We start from the raw sequence: 17,039 nt of genomic DNA, 5'->3' as shown, positions 1-17,039 counted from the left end.
AAACAAAACAGAAAATGAAATTTGTGGACACTGATCAGACAGGGAAGATGTAAATGTAATATAAAGATACATCAAATTAACAGTGATTCTTTTTTTACAGATAGCTGGGGTAGGAATGGAAAAATGAATCAGATAACATTTTAAGAAATACTATATAATAGCATGTTAACAAAAAGTAATACTGATGGTAAATCCAGTCCTTCAGTATATGCCACTTTATTCAGCTCCATGTTATATATTTACAGGTTATTTTTGACTGATAAAAAGACGTGAGGTAAAAAAAAATTGAGGTATTAATATGAGTACATTTAAAAAAACACACAATGGCCATATTGACTTAACAATGGCACTATAACACTTAATGAAAACATGGTAGTGTTCTTCTGACAGATAAGATTAATACTCATTTAAAAAAAGAAAACATAGTATTTCATAGATACATGGTTGCTAGATGACGCAAGCATATCTACTTGAGACTTCTATCTCTAAACATGGGAACCAAATGGAATTGTAACAAAAATCTGAGGCAGGGGTATCCAAGCCCCCCCCTCCAGATGCCATTGACTGCAACTCCCATCTTCCCCAACTATTGACTAAATTGGCTGGGGGCTGACAGAAGTTGTTGTCCACAAGAAATGGAGAGTACCTCATTGCTTACCCCTGATCTGAGGCAACGGGAGATGATCCATGTCTCCCCAAACCCAAGTTTTCCTGACCCTATCCAAACATTTAATCCACAGAACTCCACAGCAAAGTGAAATGTTAAAGCCCCATTTCTACTTTGCTCAGAACATGTTCTACCATACGAGAGAAAAAGAGAGGGAGACTTCTCAGGGTTGCTGACTCCCTCTTTGTCCATTCCTAGATGGGTATGAAATGGGTATTCCAGCCAGTTTTTAAACGTACTATCATTTGTTGGAATGATACTTTGTGGCTGCAGTTTTTAATGTTTATAATATAATTATTGTTTGAAACTTTTTGGATGTATTTTTATCAGAAAAGTGTCATATAAATGACACAATGTGAGGAAATATTTTTGCCCTAAGGAGATTATGATTCAAGTCCACTAACTTCAGTTAGACCCCATCCAAGTCCAGAGTCTAAGAAATGCATTTTAGTAGATGGTTAGATAAAGCAGGTCTAGGAATTATAGCAGCAAAACTTTCTGTATGGGAGAGGGGACAGTAGTCTTCCTATACTATATATAGCCTGAGGGAGATGAGTCATTCATGTCCCCTCCACTTTTCATATATTCTTTGGAATTGGTCAATTATACATAAAGAAAGAATCTGCTATAAATGTTTATTCATAGCTTTAAAAACCAATTTGATTGCAAATAACTATGCATTATTTCCTCAAGCTTGCCATGTGATCCTGGAGGCCTATCTGGGTTCAATGGAATCTGCTTTTTTCATCTCAAATACTGTGAATTAGAAATTTATTTTTTAGTGATCGGCAAAATCTATGCATTCTAAGTTGGAATAGGCGTCATCCCTCTCAGGCTTTTGGGGGCAATTCTCAATTTTTAAAGAAAGACACAGCAGGAGAAGCTCCCTCACTTTTGCCGGCCCTCTCAGCTGCTGATTTCCTTTCTCAGTCTTTCCCCAAATGTACAAGTTGTAGTGGAAGAAGGAAAGTGCAGCCAAGAGCGCTTGTGAAAATGACCTGTTTCCCCTAAATCCCCATCTTTCAGCAATTGAGACTTTTGAGCATATTTGAACTTTCCATTCAGGACCAGTCCTGGACATTTTGCTGCCTGAAGTTAAGAACAAAATGGCTCCCTCCCCATCCCATGTACAAGACTATGAGGCTGGCATTTGAATCATACCTCAGCACTAGCGATGGGACAACATCCTCTCCCTGAACTGAGGACAGCGAACTAGCTCAAGGGTAATAAATATAGGTCACACAATCTCTGTCGCACATCTTGCTACCCCTCCACTCTCCAGGATGTGCTTCCTGGGGTGACTGCCTCATTCTGCCTAACAGTAGAGCTGGCCATTTCCATTGTTATGGAATGCTGGGAATTGTACGGTTGTTGGTTTTTTTATGTCCAGGTCTGTGAGTCAGGACAAATAAAATAAAACAACAAAAAATTGCACCTCCCAAAGTGAGCAAAGCAAGGTCCAAGAAGTCTTTACTGAACATGCTTAACCTAATTCTGCGTACTATAGCTGGATTTTTTAAAAAATAGCCTTTCCAGTCAGTGAGTCAGGAGAAATAAAAGTCAATATTTTCTATAGCTTACCTCTGCAGAAGCAGCCTTAAGCTTTCACCTCAGCAGCTGCTTCCCCTCCTCACTGCATCCTCCTACAACTTAATAAGTTTGTGGAAGTGTGGAGGAGGGAAACAGGCTGATGAGCTGAGACAAAATGCCAAGGGGCTGACTCAACCAGGAATTACTTGGGGACTACTAAAGTGAGAGAGGTCATTTCTTGACTCCTTCCAAAATTATCATTCATCCCTACTGATTGTACAGGTATAGGAAAGACTGGGTAAGGGGTTGAATTGGTGTTATGTCATTTTTGGATGATCTTGGTGTATGATGGCTCTGCCATTTTCATCTAGGAAAGTGCAGTGAGTGTGTTTGAAAAAGTTGGTTCTAGTTTACAGTGCCAACTTTCTGGTTTGTATTGTAGGCCTAAATCAGTCTTCTCCAACCTGGTGGAGTGCCAACCTAGTCCAACTGAAAACCCAGAAGCATGGCCAATGGTCCAACAGAGTTGGGGAAGGTTAGTGAAAATTATATATTTTATTACACCAATCCTTGGGGTAAACACATAAGTTCTAACAAATTATTACTGTATGATCCTGGCAAAGAAGGGAAGTTGACATGCACTTATACACCACCATCAAACACAACTTCCTGGTACAAATCCAGATAAATTTGAGTACTGAAAATACAAGACATTTCCCTGCATAGCCTTAAAGAGAGAAGTTGCTTCCCCCCGAACTACATATTTACAATAAATATTGCTGCACTACTGACAGGAAGCATCTCCTGAGGCACCTACAGTAATTCAATATGGCTTATCCTCTGGTTTTGAGTGACAATTTCTGCATTTAGGATTATGATGTTTTGGAATGGCTTGATAAGTATTCAGCTGTACACCAGCATTGAGAAGACTGACTTGACACTACTCCCATTCTTTCTGTGTGGCCATGTTAAGGGATTGGTATGTGTTTTTTTCTCCATTGGATGGATTTGTATGTACAGCATGGAAAGGAAATAGACTTCTTACAGGTGTTGCATGCAAGCTAAGGCTATAATAAAAATAATGATGGGGGGGACGACCCTTAGTGTACTTTTGGTAAGGCTGGGCCAGTTGCTGCCTGTGAGGAGAGGTGGCATTACGGCTGCTTAGGAGGAGGGAGAGGTAGTAGCAGGGAGGTCGGCACTATGCAGGGACAATGGGAAGAGCCTCACTGCCTAAACTCTTGTCCTCCTATTAAGTGACAGTGATGCTGCTGGGGGAGAGTCAGGTATTTGCTGCTGCTGCCGTCCATCAACCACAACTGGCCCAGGCTCACCAAAATTAAAATCTACAATCCTAAACCTGAGGTTTTTCTTCTTTTGGTCTTGGCCTCAGTCTGCATATCACACTGAGGTGAATATGAGTATGGTTTAATATTAATCCAGTGGCATATCTCTTTCTAGAATTGAAGTATTGGGAGAATGGTGCATGGCGTTGGGGTTTGTATATCACCTAGACTAGACATTTCCCGAAGCTCCTGCGTGTTCTCCTTATAGGCACAATCCTACAGAGATCACAAAGCTTAAATGTAATCCAGGCAGACTATAGTCACCACAGAATCCCGTGAAAAGCTGTTTCTGCACTATGCTCCAAAACAACCATTGTGTGACAAGCAGAAGTTCGGGAAGTGAATCTTTCCTCACTGCCGCAGATTGACACACTGGAAAAAGTTTCATATATTGAATTAATTTGTGCTTGCCAACTCTGCTGTTCAAAGTAAAGAGACTTGACAGGAAAAAAGTCAACCCTCTTCTTCCAGGAAAATATACTGTATTCTACTGAATCAAATTCAATGCCGCATTTTGATTGACTGAAAACAATGAATTAAAACACTGACGGCACAGTGCATGTCTACTTAGAGGTAAGGCCCATTGAGTTCAATGGGGCCTACTCACATGTGAGAGTGCAATCTGAAAAAAACAACCATGTACCACAATACATAGAAAGTCAGGGTGAATCTGACTTAATTGATATGAAAATAACTGCATATTTTAAATTAAATTAGGAATGAAACTGCATTTTGTTCCATGCTAGTTTCTTTCCTTTCTTTAAAAAAGCGCACCCTGTCTCCATAAATTACTTCAAAAAATAATGATTTGCTTTACAACATTTCCCCCTTTTCAGAATGAGAAATAAGTACTCCCTGATTATGTACTGCCAATGGATTCTTAGGCCACCATTCTAGAATACCAGCAGCTATTCCTGTTTTCATTCATGAGGAACAAAATGACATCCTGAGGACAGCTGCTATCCTAATGTGCTGACATTGGAACGGGACAGATTTGCTTCCAAGCCATGCATTTAGGATCAAGGCCTAAGGCCATCAGATGAAAAAGGACCATCCAATGAAGCTGAATGTTTGGAAATTCAGGACAGACAAAAGAAAGTACTTTTTCACACAGCACCTAGTTAAACAAGGGTTTTTGCTCCCAACAAGAGGTAACGGTGGCCACCTAAAAGCGGATGAGACAAATTTAGCAAGGATAAGGCTACCAGCCATGGTAACTGCGTTGCCCCTCCACTGTTGGGGACAGTATGCCTCTGAGTTTCAGTTGTTGGGACTCACAGGTGGGGAGAATGCTGTCACACTCATGTCCTGTGTGCTGGCATCAGGGTCACCGTTGTGAAAACAGGATGCTGGACATAGATGGGCTTTTGGCCTGATCCAGGACACTCATCTCGTGTTCTTAAAGGTGCTCCAGGGATACAGTACTACCTCTTCCCAGAGTTTACCATTGCACTTTTTAAATTTATGACACACATTATAAGAAGCTTATTCTGTTTAGTGGAAAGCTTATTAAGGGTGTAATCCTAGACACACTTACCTTGGAGTAAGCCCCGTTAACATCAATGAGGCTTTCCTTTGACTAAGCATGTGTAGGATTGCCTTGTAAAAGATCTCGTTCCCATTGTGCAGATGGAAACAAAGCTTGGAATAATTTCAGATACAATGGGGACATTAGCTTGTGTTTATATAAGCAAGCATTCTAAGTGGGTTGCTTTAAGACTATTATTAACAACAGCAGCAGCTATATAGATATTTTTATTTTTAAGGATCCTAATGTTGTTGGAAACAATGTTTATCTGGCAAAATTGCTCTGTTGCTGGGTATTGTTTTCTTCACACCAGTAGTCCAATTTGTACTTCATTATAGGCATGCAACATGAGTGCAATACTAGTAGAATATAATGGTTAGCGATGTGCTGGCATGGCCGTTGCTGTATCCTGAGCTAAAGCTCCATATCAGAGAAAGTTAATCACTGTTATGCCTCATTAAAATCAATGGGGAAACTTAGACAAGTAATGGACACGGGTTAGCCCAATAATATAATAATTTATTATTTATACCCTGCCCACCTGCCTGGGTTTCCCAAATATGAGCTTGATTGGTATGGGCTTGGCCAACTGTGTTAATTTGCTAAAATGATGGGAAATGTTCTGTGTCCCATCACATACCCCAGCAATGGGAGCTCAATGCAGTAGAAATCCTTTACTCCCCACTGCAATGAACTTCCTTACCTTGTTGCCTGGCTGTAAAAGGTCTCATTTCTCTCTGTCTGGCTGTGTTGGCTGTTGCTTCCTTCTCTTTTCTTTCCTGGCTCTTGGAATGCTGGCATAGCAGCATCTCAGATGCCAGAGAGCGAATTAAGAGCCTCTGCGTCTGCTGACACTGGAACAGTTGCAGCCAGGCGAGGGTGTTGGAGGAAGTGAGTTTGAAGTTCTTGTGCGGCTTGGATTATAATCTGAAAAGCTGCAGAAAAAAACTATGGGGCCACAATGATTTTTCAAAGACCATTATGAGCTGCTGAATCAGGGGACTGTAAACTTTGTTTATTGCTTATTTATAGGAAAACCCCACAACACAGAAAGTTACCTGCATGGCTCACTTCAGGGCTATTGCTAGTCATGACCCACTCAAGTTCCATTTGATTTCAATGAAATTTAACCATGAGCAACTTTCTCTGAATTGGGACCCAAATCTTTATGTCCCGGGACAGCAAATCTTTGGATAGGATATCTCAAATCACAAAGCCTTAGACTAAGTACTGTTTGCTATAGAATATCCCTACAGATGTGAAGAGGACTGTTCTGGAGTGACTGATTTGAAGGCCCATCCTTGCAATGTGAATTTAAGCAACAGTTACTGGATGTGGTAAGTAAGATGTCTCATAGGCTCAACAGTTGCTTCACCAGCTGTTCTAAGCATTTCCTTGTTACCATGGTGTCTAAGGATTAGCCCAACAGTCTTAGCAAATATTCTGAAAACTGAAAACAGTGAGCTTTCAGCTGATCCTGTAACTTCTCTATTCCTTTTTCAAAGATACCTAGCATATATTCTCAGCTGCTGCTTTCTGCAGGCAATTGTAGATTATTGTAGATTAGTGCTATCTGACCAGACTGCTTTTCTGCTGTTCGTTGACCTTCCCTCGCCTCCTAGCAGCCCCTTCTCAACCCTGTATGCCCATCTCTACGCACCTCTTTATATAAGCTTTGCAAACATAGGATCAGCTTAAGTACTCCACTTGGCTGATAGTCACCGCGCTGATGATGTCATGGTTTTAACAGTAATAGCAAATGCTGTTTACAGAAACTGGGAGATGCTGAGATCTAACAGAATGGAAATCATTCCAAACAGATGCAGGAAGTTTCCTCTAGAAAGTTCTCTCATATACAAAACTTATTATATTTACATATATGTGTGTGTGTGTGTGTATATATATGTATGTATATATATATATATAGGCAGATATGATACATAGCAAAGTCTATACAGTATTTACATCTCTTATTTACACTTTAAAATAAGCTTCTCAGAAGCTTTTAAATATTAGAATTACGCAATGGAAAAGCAATGACCACAGTCAATTTGTGTAGCCTGAAAAAGTTCTTGGACAAATATTCTTCAGTGAAGGAGATCAACGAATACAGGACGGGGCTGGGAGGGTAAGTGAGTGACATTACCAGACCATGGCAGAGCTGCCCAAGCAATCCTTGCTTGGCTATTGCACAAACGTAGGCTAAAATCACCCAGTGGCTCTAGTTTGTCCATGGAACTCCATATATCTCAGTATCCAGCACTCATATTTTTGTTTCTGGTCCCTCAGCAATCAGTGGTTGAAATGAATTCCTGATATTGGCAACTTCAGCTGCACACAGATGTCCAAAGCCTTTGTTGTACCACTCAAATGAATGACCTCTGGAGGGAGAAAGAGGAAAATTACTGTTAATCATGTTCTTCCCCCAGCCTCATCGTGTTGGTAGGACATAAACACTAACAAAACAGGCAGAGGAGTCTTATACGCACCACGGTGCTAAACATTGCAGCTATGGTCACGCCTGAAAGTCATGGACTTAAAAACCCCACTACACAGAATAAAATGTACATTTTACCCCTGACACGGGAAAGCCAGAATGGACAATGTTTAGATTGCTTAGCCCGAGTCCAGGAAAGCTGGGTTTAAATCCTGTATCTCACACATACCGTATTTTTCGCCCTATAAGACGCACCGGCCCATAGGACGCACCTAGTTTTCAGGGGGGGGGGGGGAAATCAAGGAAAAAAATATGATTTCCCCCCCGCAGCTCTGGGAGCAGCGGACAGGCTGCACGCAGCCTGTGCGCTACTCCAAGACCTTCTCCCTGCTTTTGCGGGAGGTGGCGGAATTCCCCCACCTCCCACAAAAGCCCACAGGAGCCCCACTTGACTCCTGCGGGCTTTTCGACCAGGAGGGAGAAGGGACTGAAAGGGCCAGTCAGTCCCTTCTCCCTCCTCGGGGAAAAGCCCCCAAGAGTGGCGCGCCCTTTAAAGGGTGTGCGGCTCCTGCGGGCTTTTCTAGGAGGTGGGGGAATTCCCTCCCTCGTAGAAAAGCCGGGGAGCCCCTTTAAAGAGCGCATGGCTTTTGCGGGCTTTTGCGGGAGGTGGGGGAATTCCCCCATCTCCCGCAAAAGCCCGCAGGACGGAGAAGGGACTGATGCGGCCAGTCAGTCCCTTCTCCCTCCTTGGGGAAAACCCCCAAGAGCCGCTTGCTCTTTAAAGGGTGCGCGGCTCCTGCAGGCTTTTCTAGGAGGTGGGGGAATCCCCCCCCCTCGTAGAAAAGCCAGCAGAAGCCGCGGAGCCCCTTTAAAGAGTACGCGGCTTTTGCCTGCTTTTGCGGGAGGTGGGGGAATTCCCCCATCTCCCGCAAAAGCCCAAAGGAGGGTTGGAGAGTAGCGGGAAGGCGTCGCGCGCCTTCCTGCTGCCCCCCATCCTCTGGGGCTGGCGCTGGGGGAAGCGCTGCTTTCCCCACCGCCAGCCTCGAAGCCGGGTTGGAGAGTAGCGGCAAGGCGTCGTGCGCCTTCCCGTTGCCCCCCATCCTCTGGGGCTGGCGATGGGGGAAGCGCTGCTTTCCCCCACCGCCAGCCTCAAACAGCAGACTCTCCTGGCTTCAGCGGAAGCAACGCGAAGCCTCCGGAGCGCAGGCTTCGGAGGCTTCGTGTTGCTATCGCTGCAGCCAAGGAGTCTGCATTCGCCCCATAAGACGCACCCACATTTCCCCTTCATTTTTGGAGGGGGAAAAGTGCGTCTTATAGGGCGAAAAATACAGTAATACAAAGGCTGAGCGCCTGCATTTCTGCTATGTGTTTCTGCAGTCTGAAGAGCATTCACATGTCTGAAAGTAGTCATAGTAGTTCAAATGTGCAGAAAAAATATGGAAGCATGCTTTCTATAACCTGTGACATGTTCTTTACACTTCTTAGGTTATCAAGTTGGGGCCATTTTATCATCTATAAAATGGGAACAGTGGCAGTGCTGTTATGAAGACAAACAAAAACAACTCTGCAGCACACACACACATTACAGTCCTGTTCACAAACACATGAGCATGACTAGTTCAGATGAATTCTGTTTTCATAAATGGGTGCAGGGCTGAAGGCAAAAACTAAAATGTTTTGAGAATAACCAGCTTTACTGCACTGAGTGGAAAGATCAGCTGAAGTGATACGTTATTAACAGTTTTCAAGAAATAAACACATGGAATCGCACAGAAGGATGGAGCTTCAAGAGAACTCATCTGTATGCTAAAGTACAGTTTTACCCCAGAAGAGTGTGATTATATATTTATCTCTCAGTGAATTTTAGAACTGTATTTAAATCACAAAGAAGAAATCCCCCACAACTGCTGTTCATTTTATAATCCTCTGAGGATTCAAAATTCAGATTGTTTAAGCACAAAAGAATACACTAGGGACAGAAGCGCTGAATGACAAATTAGATGAGGAATGGCAAAATCTGTGGCCCTATGGATGTTGCTGGACTCTCAACTCCTAGCAGTGCCTGAAAGTATGGCTAATGGTCCGGCTAATGGTCCAAGCAATATCTAGAGGGTCACAGGGTCACTATCCTTGGATTAGATCCTGTTCACAGGATTGCAAACACATAACGTGCACAAAATCATGTAGAGATGCAAGAGCAGGAATGACGTTTGCTTTGCACAGCAGTATATTCATCACCCCTTTCCCATAAGGAAGGCCATGCACACAAAACAGGAGTGGTTGGCGAGGAGGGGAGCCACCATTCACCTGGCCTCCAGGTAGCCACATTGCTGCCTCTTACTGGGAAAGAGAGGCGTGAGGCAGTGGGGAGGCTGGGAGCTGAGTGGGAACATCAGCAGAGCCAATCCTGCTGGGGCAACTGCACAGCGCTGACCTCCCCACTGCCTCGCTCCTCCTAAGAAGCAGTGGCAGCCCCCTTCCCTACCAAGCACTCTTGGTACTGATGTTTCATGAGACATCCCAGAGTTTTCTTCTATTTGGCTGTCAAGGCAGGTAATAGTCATCTTCATGTTGCATCATGATGCCCAGTACAGCAATGGAATGGGTCTTATATTGGTAACATTCACATAAACTTTTTAGAAACAGGAGTATTTGTTCCTTGTGAAATGTTCCTGCTCATTATAATGCTTTCCTTGGGGCCAGTTTGGGCAACAGTTCAGAGATTTTTTTATGGCACTATGTAGTGAGCTGGCCTGCTAGCTTCATATTCACCAGCCACATGGAGATGGCTTGTTGACTAACTGCCACCAGTTGCACATGGTGGTTCTCTTGTAGCACAACTGTTCAGAAACTGAGCTGTAATTGACAATACTTTGGGAGGAGCGTATCTCCATGGAATCAATCTAAGGATAATTGAATAGCTAAAAAATCATGCTGGAGATGGAGCTAAACCAGTCCACGCACAGTTGCCTGAGAGTAAGTTCCATTGGGCCAAAGGTGATACAATACTTAGTAAGCATTTTTTTTAAAAATCCCGTTTTTATATTAACCAAGCAAGTAGAAGTTTTTTCTCTTAACAGAAGTAACTGCACTCCTCTAACTTTGCCAATCAATGCTCAGAAATGCTAGTTCTGTTCAGGAAGCTTGTTGACCAGGATCTTGGCACTGGTGGATACTTACTTCAGGTCCACCCTGCAAATGTGTGTCAGGCGAGATTTCCCAGAGCCACAGGGCTCTATTAAGTACTGGGAATCCATAACAACTGCTCGCACTCCTCCCATCAGAGGGGCTTCTTCATGTTCCACGGATACAGCCACCAATATGCACATCCCCTTAGGCAAATTGGTTCGCCACGTCCTGTTGAAACAGGTTTTAAGACAGGAAATGTGAATTGGAGGGGAAGAAATAAGGCATCCAGCCTTGTGTCTCTCTATTCTTTCAGTAGTATACTTGCCTCAGTACAGCAATGCAGAAGAGTGATTTGAGAGAAGAAGGGCAAATATGGCCGCTGTGGGAGTGTGGCCTAACACAAAATGGCTGCCAATGAGAGCATGCCATAACACAACATGGCTGCCACATGTAAAAGAAAAGAAAAAAAAGGGACAGGAGCACAAAATGCTGCAGGAATGCACCTTGTCAATGGAAAGAGGCACTTATAGCAGCTACCATACTCGCTCACAGAAAGAAGCTGGGAGAGTGGATGTCCAGTCCTGGCACCCATGAAATGTGAGCATGTTTAAGGGGACAATGTAGGAGGAGAGCTGAGCAGCAAGAACAAGTCTCTTAGGTTGTAATTTTCTGAGGGGATAGCATTTTACTGAGGACTATTTTAAAATAGAAAGGGACTGATTTCTCTGTTTTGTTTCCAAACTGAATTTCAAGCCAGCATGTCTACCTGTCTCAGTCCTGATGGATTTGGAGAAGAAGAAGGCTGTCACAGATTAAATATTTATATATACTTGGTGGAGTCAGGAAATATACTTTGCAGAACCAGGAAAATAAAGATGGGTTGAAGTCTTATGGCAGTTCCAGCATTTCCTCAGTTTGGTAGGCAGCTAGGTCCCCACCCCCAGCCAAGGAAGATGCCACCTGCATAAGCACTTCTTACACAATGGGGGAGGGTAGTAACAGAAACTGAAGTATCAGCCTGCCATGAGAAACAACTCCTTATGGGGCCACTACAGGAAAAACCCAGAACAATTGGATCAGTGGAATTAATGCTGTTCTGATACCCTACACAGCTACATATATTAAATAGTCCTTGTTTGAGACAGCTGCCAATATTTATGGTTTAATGGCATCATTGAATAAATAGTTTTCAGAGTGAAAGATGCAAAGGTGTCCTTTTTTTAGAAAGAGATTTGAACTGATTTTATAGCTATCCGATATGAGTGAAGTGTATTTTCTGTTGTTTGCTGAGGAGTTTAAGCTATGTGCCTTCATCTACATTCAACATAAACCATGGGTAGGCAAGCTAAGGCCCAGGAGCCAGAGCCGGCCCAATCGCTTTCTAAATCAGCATGTTTTTACATGAGTAGAATGTGTCCTTTTATTTAAAATGCATCTCTGGGTTATTTGTGGGGCCTGCCTGGTGTTTTTACATGAGTAGAATGTATGCTTTTATTTAAAATGTATCTCTGGGTTATTTTGGGGGCATTGGAATTCATTCATTTCCCTCCAAAAATATAGTCCGGCCCCCCACAAGGTCTGAGGGACAGTGGACCGGCCCCCTGTTAAAAAAGTTAGCTGACCCCTGACATAAACACTGCAAAAGGCCAATGTAGTTAAACTCCCATGAGAGGAAATGATAGCAACTGACTTGCATGGCTTTAAAACAGGCTTGCCATATGTCAGGGGGTAAATAACGACATGTTCTGGTTTTCAGATGTAAAAATGGCATTGGGGGGAACTCTGCCGAATTGGCAAAATGTCAGGGAAAACCTGGATGTACGGAAACAGCTCCAAAAGCTTAAAACCACTCAACAATTTGGGTTTCCTTAAAAAAAAAAGCTCCACAGCTTTGTGGGTGTCAGGAATTTTATTTTTTGAAATATGGCAACCCTAGCTTTAAAAGATGTTTAGATAAATTAATGGTGGATACGGCTACCAGCCGTGATACCTATGCTCTGCCTCCATGGTCAGAGGCAGGAATGCATCTGAATACCAGTGAATGGAAACCACAGGATGGGAATGAATTATCACGCTCTGGTTCTTGCAGGATTTCCATAGGCATTGGGTTGGCCACTGTGAGAACAGGATGCTGGCCTACCACTAGCCAGATTTATCTGGGCTATTATGGTCCTACACAAAATTAGAAAAGTCATTTGGGTAAAAATAATAATGATACAAAAAAAGAACGATGCCATATGAAGTACAAATGCCTAAATATTCAATGTGCCTTGGCGGCAAGGTTGCTAACATACTCTACCACTAAATTAATTTACCTGAGGACTAAGAAGTCTCTAGCAGGATGAGGAGCCATACTGTTCAGAACATATTGGTAGACCTCCGTCTGCTTGTCCAACGTTTCAATGACTTTCCACTGCAAGAAATCCTCATCCCAGAGATGGCGTTCTCTTAGAACTCGGTTCAATACAACAGAGGGAGGAGCCTCAACTTCCACGGATGCCTTCCAAATCCTCAATGGGTTTCCATCTCCTACCTTAATCAAGGGAGTGGCGGTAAGGAGGAAGGGAAGACAAGAGAAGGGAAAGTGATGATGGGTTAAGCGTACAGAATGAGACAAGGAGAAAAACCCAAAGAAGCCAGTCTGTGTACCTAAAGTCTTTCTGCCTGCCCCCAGGAAATATACGCCAATGTCCCCTGCAGACAGCAACCTGCATTATTTTGGACCCCACTCTGGAAGGTTCCTTAACCTTCACAAGCTGGTTTTGGGGCGCACAAAGGCTAGAGGAGAAAGAAGGGCCCTCAGAATGCCAGTACCTGTTGATTATGAATGGAAATCTCATTCATGCTTCCACTAAATTGTACTGCTGAGCTACATGAAATTCCATGTGATTGTGTGGCAAAACTATTAATCAAGGGCAGCAAACTAGTGGCTGAACATTGGATTAGCTACCGACAATGGAAACATGGATATTTTATTTAATATGTCAATATAAGATAGACTTATTTTAATTGTCTTAAGTCAGGGATAGAGAACCTGTGGCCCACCAGATGTTCTTGGATTCCAGCTCCCATCAGTACTAGCCAGCATGGTCAGGGATGATGGGAGTTGTAGTCCCAGAATATCTAGGAAACTACAGGTTAAACATAATTGATTTAAAGGATGGAAAGATCAACTTATGGAGTACTCTTCAAAGACAATGGGAACTGCTTATTATGGTTATAGAAAACACAGGTGTGTCTCACTGAATCCTGATCAACATTTTCCTGGGAAACTAGAGATTAAACCTGGGGTTTCCACAGGGTTCCCCAAATATGCAAAATTTGACAATATATGTTTTGGTTGCAGAAACTACCTTTTTGTAGCACAGGTCTGTATTTTCTGCACTGGAACAAGTGACCCATCCTTTGAATTTTTCTTTCGCTTCTTTGCAGAGGCTCTGTATTAGACTTTCTAGGTAGGTCCGGTAATTCCCACCTTCTTCATCCATTTGCTTGCCCAGTTCCACCAGAGTTGGAGCATGCACTTCGGCCTCAACATACGAGTTCCGAGACTGTGTTACCATATCATGTGGGATCTGCAAGTGGGGGAAGAGATGGAAGAATTGATTTGGAATTAATATTTTTGTGCAAAACCTATTTCATAGAAATCCTGTCTGGAAATATCTGCCTGACACTAATTGTAAGATTACAAATATCTAAATTCCAAAAAGGAATATTGAATGTGTCAGAGTTGTGTTGAGGTGCTGTCCCTCTGCCCTTGCACGATTACCAGCATCTATGGGGAAGAGAGGGAGTATGCTACCTGTCTTCCCTCCCTGCTTGGGTTTTGCCACTCCACCAGCTTTGGGGAACCGGGGCACTCAAGCAGACGTTATCCTTCCACCTTGTGGAGATCAATGGTGATACATGGTTGGAAGCAATGCACTTGCCCCTCCTCTCGTTCATCACATGACTACTTAGAAGACCTGAATGGCGCTTGTCTATTGGTTCACTGTTATGTCTTGTCCACTGGGCTGTTCTTCAAGTCCAAATAATACTAGGTAGGTTAAGACTTTATTCTATATTCAAGTAACATTAGTATAGAACACTATACTATCCTTATAGCATAGAACAGACTGTTCTTAAGAGACAACTCAAAATCACAAAGATATATGGAAGGGTTTTTTTTGACAACTGTAACCTTTTGTGATGAAAGAGACTGATGAATTGAATAACAATGTTCCAGAAAGTTAGAGAGGAAATCACATAGAGGTCCTTCCAGGTGAACAACAAAATACTCCAGTGCATAAACTTTTATGTCAAGGCTAAAGTGAAACTTTATAGGCAAAGTACTTGAAAGCATGTTCCCTTATGAATATTGACTTCTGAATCTTTCACTCACCTCAAAAAGTTTATCGCATTCTGCTATCATGTGTGCAAGTCCCTGAGTTGCTGCCAGGTTTTCACTGAGATCTTTCTGATCAGGCTTCCCTGTTGCGTATTTCTTCTGTATTACTCTGCAAATGAATTCAGTGTTTCAAGTGTGATAAAGGAACAACAGCCTTTTTCAGATGAAAGGCAATGTCATGACACTTATAACTTTTCAGTACCAACCTACAAAGAGTCTTTTACAGTCTACTTTTAACGTTTGAGGGAAAACCCTTTGTACTAAGGAGAAAGGGGATGCCTTAAACATTCTCATGGCAAAGAAATAAAAATCACTAAAAGGTTAAAGAGTCAAACATAACAAGTTGCCTTAAGGAGTGTTTCCACCCCCATCATTCAGCCTGGACACTGAAATATAGCTCCAAGGGCCTTCTGGCGGTTCCCTCCCCGCGAGAAGTGAACTTACAGGGAACTAGGCAGAGAGCCTTCTCGGTAGTGGCGCCCGACTTGTGGATGTCAAGGAAATAAACAACTATCTGAAATCTGAAGGCAGCCTTGTTCAGGGACGTTTTTAATGTTTGATGTCGTATTGTATTTTAATTTGTTGAAAGCCGCCTAGAATGGCTGGGGGAACCTAGTCAGATAAGTATCTTCATTGGTTTTACCAGATGCCAGGGATTGAATCAGGACCTTTTGCATGCTTAGCGACTGCTCTACCATTGACCTACAGCTCTTCTTCTGTGCATCATTCATAAGCATCCATGCATCCATAAGGTCATCCATAAGCATCAATGCATCCATAAGGTCATGTTTAAGACGCATGATGCCCATGGCAAGCCTACAAGCAGGACATGAGCACAATATCACTCTCCCTTCCTGCAGTTTCCAGCAACTGGTCTTCTGCTCTTAGCCCTCATGATTAGTAGTCACTGATAACCTTGTCCTCCAGGAATATGAATTTCTGGTTTTATTATCTCATTATCCTCAAAACAGCCACAAGAAAATAGGTTCAGATGAGAGATAGTGACTGGGTCAAAGTAACCCAGTGAGTTTCATGGCTGAGCAAGGAATTCAAAGCAACTTTAACGAATTTCCACATACATTCGCTGACACTGAGATAAAAGCTTTCAACGAGTCCTTATTCTGAAACTTGAAATTTTACAATGTCCATGTATAACATTTAGCCATTATTCTTATTACTACTACTAAGAATTACCCCACCTTCACCCTAAGGTTCCAGGGGGTATCATGACAATTTGAAATGCAACATAAAAAAATAGTTTAAAACATTACAATCCTAAGAAGAGGGCGAGTCGTAAAAATATACACCTCAATTGTCAAACTCCAGGGTTAAGAGCTGAATAGTGAAGGTTTCAGACATGCTTCTGTGGGGAGGAAGGTCAACAACTTAGGGTTGCCTCAGAATAATCATGTCGCTTCCAACTAGGGCATTGGTAGGCGTTTTGTGCTGAGTCTCAGATTTCCTGCCCCTTCTCCCATTTTTTGAAAAACAGACTTTGCTTACCGGGTTGCTGTGCATGCTCTAAAGCATAGCACTGGCAAGACCCCAGCAACCCAAAGACCTAAAGCTGCATCTATACATATATAAATCAGCAAATGCAAAATGTGGGTCACACGTCTCTGCCCCGAGTCTTTATAAGCACTTAGCAACACTCTTAACTTGCAACCCAGAGCAAGAAAAGTAGCAATTCCTTACCGTGGCGAGCTTTCTTTCTTGACCAGATTGAGATGGAAAAGCGAAGGGGCCAGGCACACGGCTATGTTCATGGGTGTCATCTGGTTCTCTTCCACGGAAGTGACGTCATTGAGGAAACAAAGCAGAGTCTGCAAAACCTCCCTGTTTTCATCTGACATCAACATGATGGCAGCCTGGACCGCCTGAAGCCGTTGTTCTTTTGGAACATCTGAGGGAACGAAACGTGCCGCTTAATAAAAATTTGATTGTAAATTCAAACAAGAGCTTTGGGACATCAGATACGATCTCACCTCCAAACTCCAAATTACTTCTGGAAGAGA

The 17,039-nt window shown here is 42.8% G+C and overlaps 1 protein-coding gene across 4 annotated transcripts in view; it reads right to left on the bottom strand.

The window, feature by feature from the left end:
- Nucleotides 1-200: 200 nt before the first annotated feature.
- The window catches only part of STARD13 (StAR related lipid transfer domain containing 13), a 234,524-nt gene continuing 217,685 nt past the window's right edge, over nt 201-17,039 (bottom strand). For all 4 annotated transcript variants that reach the window (XM_081197878.1, XM_081197880.1, XM_081197879.1 and 1 more), the window contains 6 exons: nt 16,720-16,927; nt 15,019-15,133; nt 13,991-14,212; nt 12,953-13,170; nt 10,689-10,865; nt 201-7,452 (listed from right to left, as the gene is read on the bottom strand). In XM_081197878.1, coding sequence (XP_081054004.1) covers nt 7,335-7,452; nt 10,689-10,865; nt 12,953-13,170; nt 13,991-14,212; nt 15,019-15,133; nt 16,720-16,927 — 1,058 coding nt within the window. In that variant the 3' untranslated portion in view covers nt 201-7,334. The remainder of the gene's footprint in view (nt 7,453-10,688; nt 10,866-12,952; nt 13,171-13,990; nt 14,213-15,018; nt 15,134-16,719; nt 16,928-17,039) is intronic.

The sequence above is a fragment of the Podarcis bocagei genome (genome assembly GCF_964188305.1).
Source record: "Podarcis bocagei genome assembly, chromosome: 6".
Taxonomy (NCBI): domain Eukaryota; kingdom Metazoa; phylum Chordata; class Lepidosauria; order Squamata; family Lacertidae; genus Podarcis; species Podarcis bocagei.
This window is presented reverse-complemented; position numbering and strand designations above follow the sequence as displayed.